Here is a 13,626-nt window from a genome sequence, read left to right as displayed (position 1 = left end):
TGTAGTCTACTGAGGTCAGGGTTATACAAGCTATGTGGAATGGGAGACTCCATACGTAGGCGATGGTTTGTAACTTTTATTTGAGTGTATTAAATGTTTGAAAAGTTTGAATGTAGTGGATAAAATGCAATGAGTCCAGACAAGTGATCAATTCTTTGATCCGTAAAACACAAAGAAAATAATATTATTTCAAAGGTCTGACCAGTAAAATGGTGAATTAAAGTTTCAGTTTAATTTCTGCATGGACTGAAAAATATATCACATTTACAAGTGTTATAATGCAGAAGCACATTTTTTTTCTAATACAGCAATATCATGAGTGCAGTTGTGTCATTTCACTGTTGACGCTGGAATAAGGCGTCAGTCATTTTCTTTGTCATTGTCTGTTTGTTTATCTGCGCTGTCTTGTTTTTGTCTGCTGATGACAATGGTGTGAACGACATGAGATTGTTTAGACACTGTATGTGATTCTTCTGAGTTTTCTTTCATTTTTGTCAGAATATCTCAGACATAAAGAAGCTATTCTTAACACTCAGGTTTTGCCAGAAGTGGACATTATTTGCCAAAGTGGTCCCCAGCTGATGTGTGGATTTGTCTTACCAGAAATATCAACCATGACATTTACATTTGAATGTATATAATCTCTTTCCAGTGTGTGGCTTTCTACTAAGGACTGTTGTTAATAAATGTCATTATTATATTTTTGGCAAAAGAAGCCTCCTTTATTTTTTTACCCATTGATTTTTATTATGGCCAAGTTAACGAACATAATATACATCTGACTTTCGGACATGTTTATCGCAGTGTGTAGAAGAATAATTTGTAAAATCTGGAAATGATGGCACACGTTTGCATTTTGGAATGAAGTGGGTAAATACAGTCAAAAGAAAGCTTTTCTGTGGCAATAGCAATTTGAAAACATTCAAATATATACAGCAAAAGACTGAGAGTCATCACCTCCTCCAGCTGCTTTTCTTTTATAAATATAAATAAAACATCACAGCAATAAAGTCTAGCACAATACAACAGACAAGAGACGGGGAGCTACAGTATGGAAGGGCCTTAAAACGCAGAGTGAACAGTAGAAAAACTGGTGGATGCTAACTTACACATACTTCTCCACAGAGTCCTTGTACTCATACAGGCTTTGAGTCTTTGCTTGGCAAAGCTAGATATTTTCAGTCTTACATATTAATTTTTTTTTCTTTCTTACAGCCACATCGTAATTCACCAGCAGTTTTAGTTCTTAACAAGCAGTTTTCTTGTGGGCTGTATGTGAAATGATTTTCAAACATCCTCCTCCAGGTAGTTCCCAGGTGACTGTAGGAAAAACTGTGTGATTTGCACAAAAGAAACCAGACTTGAGCCCTCTCCAGCTGGCGTCCACAGTTATCCACACAGACAGTTGAATAAATCACCATGTCTCTGTTAGGGACGGTTTAAAGCAGGGCAATGGGCTTGCTGTTGGCCGGTGCGCCCATGTACTGGGAGGTCAGGGGATCCTGGGAGGTGTAGGAGGTGTAGAGGCCCGTCACCTGCACATCTGACAGCGGCAGGTTTGCTCCAGTGGAGGCAGGAGGGAGAGTTCCCAAGTCACAGTCTGATAGTCGGAGGGGTGAGTTACTGAAGGTGCCCAAAGCATCCAAGTTAAAGCTGTCGTCTTTCATTTCCTCCCACAGGTTACCTGAGCAGACAAAAAGAGAGGTTCATGTGCTGATCAACAACACTTTATCGATTTAGCAAACAAAAAAACAAGCACTTTATATAAAAAAAAATTACCTTGAAGGGCAAAGTCCATGATGCTTGGGTCCAGCGTATCCACCTCTGTGTGTGTATCACCATGCACGCTGTAGAAATCTTCAGGGGGTTTGCTGGGCTGCTGGGTGAGTGGACTGTGGCAGAGGTCGGGGACCGTGTGGAGGGGGGGTGTCTGGGCCGGGGCGGGGGACATGGGGGCCAGTCGAGCTTGAGCCTGTAGCTGAGCCTGGAACTGGTGGTGCTGGTGCATGGGTAAACATGGCAGGGACAGTGTGACTATCGGCTGCGGCTGCAACTGGGCAGGGACGGGCAGGGGGAGGCCGGTCTGACAGCTGGGCAGCCGGGTCATACCGGGCTCTAGAGCCTTACGCCTGCAGTTCTCTGGACGGTCCGTGATCAGTTTGTCCAACTCATCTGTGGGGGGAGCAAGACAGAAAATCAGACTCACTGAACATCGTCATTCATTCTTGACTCTTGCCTACTATGAGCATTAGACCTTTAACTTTTGTGTATAGGAAAATTGTTTTCTGACCGGGGTTAGCCATGCTGCGGCGGATGGCTGGCAGGTCTTTGCGTTTCCACTTCTGCATCTCTTCCTCCATCTTGTCAATTTTGGCAGGGTTCAGTGCCCACAGACAGCCCTTACGGGACGAGCTGCTCGTCTTGTTCTCCACTTTCTCAAAGCACTTGTTTAAGGACAGGTTGTGTCGGACTGAGTTTTTCCACCCATCAGGTGCAGTCTGCAGAGACAGAATCAGTGTATTATCAGTCCAGTTATTTATCTACAAGCTCCTTCTCTTTTAGTCCTTGTGGTAATATTTAAATATTAATATAGAGTATCATACCTTAAAATAAGGAAAGTGTTCCTTCATAAAGCTATAGATCTCACTGACTGGGAGGCTGCCAGTTTTGCTGTTTTTCAGAGCCATGGCAATCAAACAGCTGAGAAAAAAAAGATTAAATCATTATTTAAATGCAATTCAGAGCAGATGGTTTTAAATACATCATTGAAATACATTTTCATCCAATATAATTTATCCAAATACTTGCATCCTGACCTGTAGGAGTAGATTGGCTTGGGAAAGGACTTGGGCTGCAGCTCCTGGTCTTGTGGAGCCAGCCGAGGTTGTGTGAATAGACTTTGGTCATTGAAGGAGACGTTGCTGTAAAGCCCACCAGTGGAACACTAAGAGAGAGAGAAGAGAATATTGAATATTATGTCTTGTCACATTTTCTGTTGATCAATTCAGGCTCGTCGCTTGCTAAGTCTGTTACCTGTTGTCCTGTTTGGGTTAGAGAGTACACCTGCTGGGGTGTGGGCTGGTAGACTGAGGTAGGGCACTGGTATCCTGGAGAGGGCAGCCCATTCATGGAGAATGGAGACATCTGTGAAACAAATACATGGGGAATTTAGAATTAATCTGTCGGCACCATATGACATAAATTACTTGTTATTGCATTGCTACTAAAACTTACACTTCCGCCGTGGGTGTTGATGATGCTGATTCCCAGAGGGCTGTGCTGCATGTTGGTCTGGAGTTGGAGCATGGAGCCTTGTCCTGCTGTCATTGTCATGCTGCTCAGCTGAGCTGTAAAGATAAATATCAAATTAATTTTAGTTAAAAGTATAAAAACAAACAGACGAACAAACGTATCTTGATATCTGTGATGTTATTTTTCATGTTTGCTATGGCTTCTCAGAGTGATGCACAGTAGCAGAACCTGTCTTTCTTCAGCACATTGACCGAGTTGAATGCGGTAAATAAGTTTTTCATTATGTTTGAAAACCTGAGCTGTTACGGAAAAATTCACAAAGCACATCCTCCATTGCACTGTTGTCTCTGATGATAATCTTATAAAACTGTCTTCATGTCTGAAAGGGCAAGGGAAATCCAGCAGAATCCAGCAGGCGTGCTTTATCCAATCAGAGGGATGATACGGTTTTTGAATGTTGCACTGTCCCCCTCCCTGTCACCTCACCTGCCTGTTGCTCCAACAAGCTGCCCTGGGAGGGCCCGTTACTGTGGCCCCGGCTATCAACCATCTGCTGCAGTCGGGGCACATCCACAGAGGTGAGCCATGACAGAGACTGCAGGTCCCCAGGGAGGTCCTCCTCCCTCAGCTGGGAGGGGTCCGTGGTCAGAAGCCTTCAAGAGAGGAGGGGAAGGGAGGGGTAGGGGGAGATTTTTTTTTTTTTGGAGGGAGGAGGAGAGAGAGGGGGGTAGAGGGTTAACACGGCTGTCAGCACAGACACACACACAGACCACAAGTGGAATTTAAATGTAAACACTTGATAGAAAATTGTGTCCCTCAAAGTCAAAACCAGTGTGATGTGACGTGGGTGTATTTGGGGAAGCTGAGATGAAAGCTGCTCCGTGGAGCTGTGTATTGGCTGAGCCATCCAGCATTTCCCATAAGAAGATTAACTACAAGTGCTATTTAGCAGTGACAGTTTTAATCAACAATGAGGGAGTTAAACAAGCTCTCCATTCAGAGTAAATCATCTGTTGAGATTATTGTTTTTCCCCTCTTCTAGTCATGTCACACTGATCTTTGTTTTTGCTTCTTTGCAGATTGTGACTAGAAATATGAAAAATAAAGTAAACAAAAAATATAAAAAATAGTTTTACATAATTTATTTTTCATCAAATATTTTTTTCCAACCCATAAGTTTATCAATGTTGTACTATAAACTGGATTAGATGCAGGCTTTTGGTTTAACCAGTGCACTGCCAGTGCCAATCAGCCTTCAGTCATTTGGTCTTTATGTGGAGAGCCACGAAGAGAAAGAAAGAAAAGCGAGGAATCCTCTTGAATCCTCTCCAGTCTCCTCGGCACACACACACTTACTGGGCAAGGGTTTAGTAATTGGGGTCGCTATGACAACACATACTATTCAGTTACTTTGTGGGTCTGTTGACATTGTAGGAGAACACCCCCCCACCCCACACACACACACACGCACACACCCCACCCCTCCTTCATACACACACACACACACTACAAATCTCCTAATAAAAAATCAACCCTGTGTCAGGTGACCACGGTCTGGCCGTAACCATTGGCTGAATCATAAGTAAACAACGCATGAGATCGTTTGAAACATGGGACAGCAGCACATGTTGCCTGCAACAGTTGGCCCTATCCATTGAAAAATGATCACCTATTGTGTCCCAAACGACAAATCTGCCCAGTGGCACGTGGCTCTATTGTCTTCCCCAGACCCTTCCTTGATTGTCTCTGTCGTTTCTTTTCTTTACCCAGCCCCTGCATTAATCTGTTGGAATGACAGCCCTCACATAAGAGGGACAAATAGGATGCCATCTGCTTCCCTATCCCTTTCCAGCCTCTATCCTCACTGCCCCCCCCAAAAAAACTCCCCCTCCATCGCCCTCTGCCCACCCCCCATCCTCCCTAAACGGGAAAACCAACGTTGCCTCAGGCCAGAGGGGGTGGGGTGGGGGGTGCAGACGTAGTTTGAGGTCAGGGCTGTGTGTCTGCCATCTGAATGGGTGACATCATTGCAGCCAGGAATCAGCAGCAGCACATCCTCAAACACCTTGCATGCGCCAGTAAGTGGTTTTGAGCGATCATCCTTTAGAAGCATGAGGCGACGTGAATTTAACACCCGGTGAAGTATCACAATATCACAGCTGGAGCTTTGAAGTTAGCGTGTCTTTGTGAAGACTGGCCATCTTTCTTCTTCTCCTCCGACATGCTGCTCTGAGTTTTCTTTTAATTCTGACAAAATGAACAAAATACTGCCATACAAGCATAACAATCAGTTACATACTGACTGATTGCTGAATGAAACCACCACAAAGCAGCTTTCAGCTTCTTGTGTGTAAAAACCAGCTGCGTGTCACTCAAGGGGAGTCAAATCGTCTTCAATATTTGCTGTAGCTGGTCTTTTGCACTTTTGTTTCACAAAGGTTGCATTTATTCATGATAAATGCCTAATACATGCTGATAGTACAACTATAGAATAGATGACATGCTGGGGGTATTCCCAACCTCCCCTCCTCTGGACCAGCAGCATAGAAATTGCTCACTGATGCAAAACATGTTGAACTGGTGTCTCCATGTATCATCCGAGCCTTCCCAGAGGTTCAACAACTCTAAATATTGCACCTCCTCCTTCCCTCCCTTCCTCCCCAGCCTCCCTCCTTTTTCTAATTGGGAGCCACTTGTGCACACTGGTGACCCAGAGCGCCCTGTCTCCCCCTGAGCTGGCAGGCCAAGAGGCTCAGGCTCTCCGTGTGCCGACAGCGGGAGTGTAAACAGAGCTGATGGTTTCTGACAGATCCATTCAGACTGAAAATCATTTATTCTTCAGGATTTTTTTTCCTCTCGCCTTTTTCATACACCCCCCCCCACCCCCCCACGTACAAAAAGAGCTGTCCATCTACCTTTAGATTAAACATAGTAGGGTTAGACAATTTGTTCCATGACTATGTGAAAACACCTCAAGAGATTTGATTAATATAAATATGCCTTTTATCTCTTGAGGCGTCTCAGAGTTTCTTACCAGACTTTTCTCTTTTTAATTATAGCCTATGCAACAATTACTATGTGTGTTAATTGTCCCTAACAGATTCAGTACCTAATGTCCGTATATAGTGGAACAGGTTTTCAGTCAGATGTCTTACCTGTAGTCCTGTGGGGACGGATGATGCCCAGCATTCTCAATTATTCCTGACATCCTGGATGTTATTCCACCTTCTATCATTTCCTGGGATATGTGGTGCCTCTGCACTGAGATAAATAAAATGAACACATCTTAGGTCATATCCTATTTGAGAAACAGAGTGAAGCTATGAAGAAGCAGCCTGTTTGTTACAGTAATACCCAAACTAGTAAATGGTGGAGCAGCATATTCACAAAAATATGAAATAGTAGGGAAACATTTTAAACTGAAATGTAAAATTCTGTAAGAATTTAACATAAGAACAAGCAATTTCCAAACAAAATTAATTAATAGCTGCACAAAACAATTCAGTTTGGCATAAGTGCCTTTGTTGTAGTTAGAGATCATTCACTCTTTGAGAGGTTTTTGTTGCCTTTGATTCTCAATGAGTGAGATTACATTTTTTTTTAAAATACACAGAATTACTCGGCAAATAAAGCATGCAATCAATAATCATTCACTTCAAATGTTTACACAACAGTTTGGTCCCATTCACTCAGCCTATAGTTAAATGGCTTAGCCTATCATTCAGCCTTCCACTGAAACTGCGCTTAAAAGCTTAAAATCATTCAAATGTCCATTGACATAATATGAAATGAGTCCGACAAACGTGTGATACTGAACGAAAAAAGTGATAAAAACTCACCTGTTTTGGGTGATACTGAAGAGTGTGAGAGCCGGTCGCGAGCCCCTGTAGTACTGTATTTCACTGTGTTGCACTTGATTCTCCAAAAAACCGTTTTTAAATTTCCCTCTCTGGAGCTGTCCAGCCTGTGACATGCGCAGTGCAGAGCTCAGCGCAGCGCCCAGTGGCCCGGGGGGCAGGAGGATCTCATGAGTTTGACAGCTGCTGTTAACGCAGTTCCTGTTAACAGTCCCGACAGCTTCCACACTTCTTCCCCACCACGGCAGAAGCAGTGATGCTGAGATTATTATTCTGTTATTATTAGGCTATTATTTTGCTTTTCTTTCTTGGTTTCTGGGGGACTTTGAGGTGCCGAAGTGCGTCCGCGGAGCGCTCCTCCGCTGCGTCCAACAGCAGTCACACGTTTGTTACGTTAAAAGTCAGGCCATACTCCCTCCACACACTGTAGTCTTCTTGGCGGATGATTATTGAAGGGATAAGTTGAGGTATTGACCAGAAGTTCTCTGTCTGCCTCACACCGTCTTGTGCGCTTGTTCCACAGGTTGCGCACTATACGTTGTCATAAAACACAAAATTCACGAGTTCAGGCCTAATTCCTCTTCTTAATATTTGATCTAGAGTGATTTTAAAAAGTTCAGTATTTTAAAATAGTTGAATCAGAGTCTGCGCAATAAAAGAAACTGAAAAATGAATTAAAACAAAAAAATAAAAAAAAGTAGATTAATCATAAGATATCCATTTTGCTCCTCTATATCCTCCTGTCAGGTTATTCCTAGTGAGCTCCCTCGTTCAGGTCTAAGACGATGTGAGTCGCTGCTTGTGGTGGCATCTGTGTATGTGAGTGTGAACTTCTTTTTTTTTTTTTTTTTAGGGAAGTGCTTGTAGATAATTTGCTTCCCGCCGCTGTGGCCGCGTCTTGCTCCTCTTTGCAGTGGGAAAAAGAGTCGGGGAGGCGCGTAGGGAGGGCAGGGCGCCGGGTGGGCTACAGCAGGAGGCGGCAAAGACTCACACCAGCCTGAAGAGCAAGTCCACTTGAGAGAGAGAGAGAGAGAGAGAGAGAGAGGCACGAAGGAGCTGTGTCTTGTTTGGTTGTTAAAGCGGTGAGAAAGTTACTGTCATCATTTCCTCACTCAAACTCTAATAAAGTGAAATCCCACTTCCAACTGCTGCTTTTCATTATAATAAACCATTCCACTGAGTTGTAGGTACATACAGTGGTTATTTTTAGGGAAGGAAGAAAGTCTGTGTCCTTTCAGTTTACCTATAATTTAGCTACCTATAATTAAATAAACAACTTTAGCATTGTAAAAGCTTCTGAGAAAAAGAAAATGAACAGGTCTAACTCTCATATTTAAAGGCCCCCGGGGCTCCCACCATGGTAAAAGTTATATCTCGATATTATATTATGTAATTTTAAAAAAAGAAGAAGAAAAAAAAGATGGTCCTCTCAATTAGATCTCTCCCTTTAACCTGTTTTACCGTTTGATAGGACACCAAGAATGACTAAAACCCTCCAATACGGAGCTCCCGAGACGATGTGAGTGAACAGGCTGCAGCAGGTAGGCTACGGTCTCTGAAACACCAGGCTTAAATGTGAAACCTGTTCGAGATTAAATCTGCGGCCGGAAATTAAAGGGGAATTCCTTAAAGTCTGTGGGGAGACCAGTGACAGCAGTATCAGGCCCATGGGACCCTACAGATGGTAAATCGGCCTGTCACAATGGGCTCAATCAATGATTACATGCATGAACGTAACGGACAAAAACAAGACCATCCTCAGAGCAGATCCTGGAGGTCCTAAAGCCCGCAGGGTTGTGATCTGGAAACAGGAGGGAGAGGGACCACTGTGGGGCAGCGAGGATGGAGCTCACTTAAGGCTACTGTGACACACTGGAGGGACAGAGTGGCTGATGATGAAGATGAAAAGTGCCACAGGTTTATATCCAAATAGGCAGGACTAAGCAGGACACTGACCCACTGTGCATATAGGTTGTTCTCATGGGCTGGACAAAATAACAGAAACATTTTTCTAAAGCTCAACTCAGAAACCGGACTTATTAACAACAGACTGCAAACATAATCAGAATATTTAGTCTATGAATTAATTCGTCATTTACATTTTAAGTGCAATGTTCAGTCACACCAGTAAAAATGCTTTTCTCTCTGGCTTTCTTTCACCTCTTAGAAGTACAATACATTAATGGAAAAAACATCCCAGAATCCAACAATTAAACAGCATATATTGAAACAAAAATAACTTTATATAATAATTTTGTAGAATATATTTCACCATTTCAGTGATTTACGCGGCAGCGTGCCAAGCGTGCTCATCATCTCACAGAATTCAATTAAGTCATGTTTCAGCAAGAATTTCAAGTCAGTTTAATAGTCACTTATATAGTATGTTTGTTGTGTTGTGATAAAAATATTATATAACATCAGCATATAAGTATATGACCAATATTAATTTCAGTAAATTATGTTTTGTTGCATTAGTCTTTTTTCTGCACCACAGCTCTGCAGTGTTTTGCAACTGATGGACCAGTTCCGTTCAAACTGTGACCTTATGGACTCTGTCTGACCTCTGTATGTCACTGAATGCTGCTGGACATTACCCCCTTATGAGAACAGTCATCACATGCTTCTTTTAAAACTAACTCTTTTGCTTTCAATGTAAGTTAAAGCATCTGTGTAGCTTCAGGGCTCCAGACTGTCCCTAATGGGGGCATTTTGTCCCTAAAATTTGAGATGGTCCAAGTAAGTTTTTCGCCTATTGCACTTGTGCAACCAGTAAATTTGCTGTTTATTTTTGGGGTAACACTCAAATAATCTGGTATCTGTCATTACAGATGACAAGCCAAGGTGTATGAGGATCCTGATTGAAAAGGAAATGTGAATATTTGCTTTTTGTGCCCCTAAATTCTCTGTTTGTGCTCCTAAAGTTTTAAGTTAGGGGTCACCTTCATGCATCATATTGACATCACCAGCATGTAAAAGAAACACCTTTATTATTTGCCAACTGGCTTTATATGATCAGGTATTGGCATGTGTGGGACCATTGAGGGAAAGGCACTGACCTGTGGGCCGATCTGAGAGCTTGACCTGGCTGTGGGTGTTGCAACTCAGGAACACAGAGAGACAGCTCTCCTCCTCATGCCTGTTCAGGAGTAATGGGGAAACAATGGGATCACCGCCTGAGGACTGGCCTGTGTTTGTAGACTGTGTTTTTGTCTTGCACCGAGTGTTTACTCAAAACACATGGGTTCCTCTGAGAACGAGGTCAGCTCACCCCTCTAATCTCCTCTGCAGGCAGAGACACAGTGTCCCCCCAGAACAGCATGTCACCCAGAGTGACCCTCTGGCCACACAGAGGAAGCTGCCATGCTCAGCCAAGGAGCAGCACCAGTGTCCTGCCAGAGACTTTATTTTCTCACCGAGGCTGCAACCCAGAGGGAGCAGAGTGTCCAGACCGTCAGGCTTCAGGTTGCCCTGTCAAAGGTCAGACAGGCAGAGACCTGTTACAAAGGTTTTCGTGTAGTAACACCTTCACAGAGGGACATCTTGGCACAACGATTAGTATACTGATTAAATTTATAATGGCAACAACATTATCAGGTTGTGCATCTGATATTACCTGTGTGTGGTCACTTTACATCTTTTTTTTTCAAGCTGAAAATTGAGACTGGACATTTAAACCTTAATTGCAGCTCAACACAGCTGTGAATATTAAACTTTGTGTTTGGTATATATCTCCAGGCAGGGTCTGGAGTCAGTTTACTCAAATCTAAGTCTCTCAAATCCCAGACTTAGATCAAATTCATACTGTTACATTGCTACTCAGCAGTGGTGAAGGTGTTGTGCTCGATTGTTTTTGACAAATTCAGCAGCCACATTTATTTCCACTGCTAATTTTGTGTAACATCACTGTAACAACCTCCACAGTGAACTACAGAAATACTCAAAAATAAGAATTCAAAATGTAAATAGACATGTCTTGTCATAGAGGAAGAAATCTACATGTCAAAAATTACATTAACTGTGGGTCTGCTTTATTTACATGTCCCACTAAGCCATGGCCAACATGCACAGTATCAGGAGCCTGAATCTGTAGCAGCTAAATGGTATTCAGTCATCATAAATCCTATTATTTACACTTAATGTGCAAAAAGAGCAACATTTTTCAAAAACTGTAGATTTCAACAGAAAAATAGTAATTACTGTAGAATGAAGAAACATATTTGTTGTTTGGTGAGTTGACCATCAACATGCTGCTTATTCATCGATTGTTAGTTCTGAAATGTAACTAAGTACATTTGTTTTTGCTGTAAGTATTTCCCTTTCATTCTTTTTGCTTAATTTAAATAACAGATACAAATTAAATATGATATATTGTTGTAGATCCTATTATCCAATATATTAATCGATAAAATGCTTACATATACACATGTTAAGGTTAATAGCATTACAGTGAAGGGGTGCATTTTTCTGTTGGTCTAATGATCTTTGATTAGGCTTTATTGATAATACATATTCTAAATATCATTTTAACTTTTAGTGCAGAGGTTATAGATAAGTAAGCTCTTCAACTTCTATCAGCCTTTCAGACTCTGTCAAACTGAGAGTAGAGAGGTTGAGCTGCACCATCTTTTCCTCAGCAGCAGACGACCTCTACGGACAGACCACTGGACTTCCCAATCCCATTGTCCTGATGGATCACAGAACACCCTATCTTCAGGGTTTAGAGGGGTCAATGGTATTGACCTCTGAGTGGCCTGTGTCAACACCAAAGCCTCTGGTCTGAGGCGAGGTCAGTCCTTTTTAGTGTCCGAAAGGGTTAAGATGGAGCAAAAGTCCTCTTCTTCTTCACAGACCATTGAGTGTAAAAGAGCCTCATTTCCAAAAGAGCTCTCATTTAGTTTTTATGTGGCACAGCAGGCACATGGTGTCCCCTAAGGATGGCACTCGGACACCCCTAAGTCAAGTTGTCTAACTTGATTTGTATTTAGTTTTTGCAGTGACCTTTTAAACGTTATCCATACTGACAAATATGTGCTCTGGATGGGGACTGTGTTAAGAAATAAATCAATTGCAATAAGATTTTTAAAGCAACAGTGAACAAAATGGGACAAAGTAAATATGAGAACCATAAGGGATGAGGCATAATAATGTTATGTCTACATTATTCTCATTTCTCAGTAATAAAAAAAAAATAAATCCAATGTGGAGTATGCAGCAACCTCACTGACCCAGCACTTCAGGACTGAAATGATGACAGGGCCCAGCTTTCGTTACGCTGCTCTGAAAAATTAGAATCATGGACAATGAAAGAAGGAGAGATCCAAAGAAATGGACAAGGGGAAGAAAGACAGTCTTTGGGAAAAGAGGAATTAGATAGGAAGAGAGGGAGAAATAAAAGGAGGGACACAGTGAAATGGAGACAAAATAAGAAGCAGAGGAGAGAGGGAGAGGGGGCAGTAGTGGTGTGATGTGAGTGTTATCATCAGCTCTCATTCTCAGCATGGAATCTATAATGGGAAAATCAACCTCTCTGACTCCTGTGTAATTGGATTTGCCGGGTCTCGTGCTGAATCAGAGCCCAGTGGGTAGCACAAAGCTTGTTAAGATTGGACAAGCATTGCTGGGCTGCTGGGCCGGGGGAGAGGTGGGCCGACGGCAGAGGTAACCTTGACAACTTTTCTCAAGTGGAGAGTGAATAATTCAAATATGCTGAACACTCAACTGGTCACCCTTAATAGACAAATGACTGAAAGCTTTCCAAACATTAATCAACTCATAAAATGGGTGAAACTTGAGCGTTTTACAAATTTAGGTCACTAGATCTGAGAAAATGGACACCTGTGTTACCTCGGGGGAGTGTGTATCTGCTAATGATGGTTACCAAGTTACACAGCATTATTGCTCCCACCCAGTATCTCACCACAAGGAGCAGCTACTTTAAGGCATTGACATTTTAATACACAGAAAACATTCACAAAAAAATTGAATTTTTGCACCAGGTCAAAACTCTAATGTGATATTCCAGGCCTGTGGTATTGAGTCTGCCACTTACATGCTTGCTGTTAGGTCAGATGAATACTCTCGGATCAATCATTATTCACCAAGCAAGATGTGGTCACCTCTGTGGTGAAAAAGGAGTGTTGGTCATTCTGTTATGTACCAGTGCACCATGAAAACTACATTTTGGTTTTGGTGCAACCAAATAATAAGATGAGATATAAGACAAGAACATGAAAGATATTGCTCCTGCTAAACATCAGCACATTAGCATGCTGATATATTAAACATCCAGCTCAAAGCAGTTGAGCCACTAGCATGACTCTCACTATCAGTGACCTAGCGTGTTAGGTGAACTTACGGCTAGCTTCTGAATTTCACTTGGCTTCAAGACTAATTCTCCTTGCCAATGATCTTTGTTGCTTGTAGCTTATTTTCTTTTCCTTTATTTCCTATCACATCCACACAGTACATAACATTTTCCCCAGTAACACTGACTCACCTCACCTGACATTTGAAT

General features: G+C 42.3%; 1 protein-coding gene across 2 annotated transcripts; it reads right to left on the bottom strand.

The window, feature by feature from the left end:
- Positions 1-700: 700 nt before the first annotated feature.
- foxn4 (forkhead box N4) lies at positions 701-7,396 on the bottom strand. Of its 2 annotated transcripts, none has more exons than XM_085786902.1 (10): positions 7,092-7,396; positions 6,408-6,508; positions 3,739-3,905; positions 3,235-3,347; positions 3,034-3,144; positions 2,817-2,944; positions 2,604-2,700; positions 2,291-2,498; positions 1,780-2,172; positions 701-1,684 (listed from the first exon to the last, which is right to left on the bottom strand). In XM_085786902.1, exons 2-10 carry the CDS (start codon positions 6,485-6,487, stop codon positions 1,440-1,442), a joined length of 1,542 nt encoding a protein of 513 aa, XP_085643028.1. In that variant the 5' UTR covers positions 6,488-6,508; positions 7,092-7,396; the 3' UTR covers positions 701-1,439. The 2 variants fall into 2 exon arrangements, with proteins under 2 accessions (XP_085643028.1, XP_085643027.1); XM_085786901.1 differs by having other exon boundaries at positions 1,220-1,684; positions 6,408-6,513; positions 7,092-7,325.
- Positions 7,397-13,626: the final 6,230 nt, after the last annotated feature.

The sequence above is a fragment of the Trachurus japonicus genome, chromosome 9, assembly GCF_045865225.1.
Source record: "Trachurus japonicus isolate A0001 chromosome 9, Traja_1.0".
NCBI lineage: Eukaryota > Metazoa > Chordata > Actinopteri > Carangiformes > Carangidae > Trachurus > Trachurus japonicus.
The sequence above is the reverse complement of the archived record's forward strand: the minus strand, read 5'-3'. Positions and strand labels throughout refer to the sequence as shown.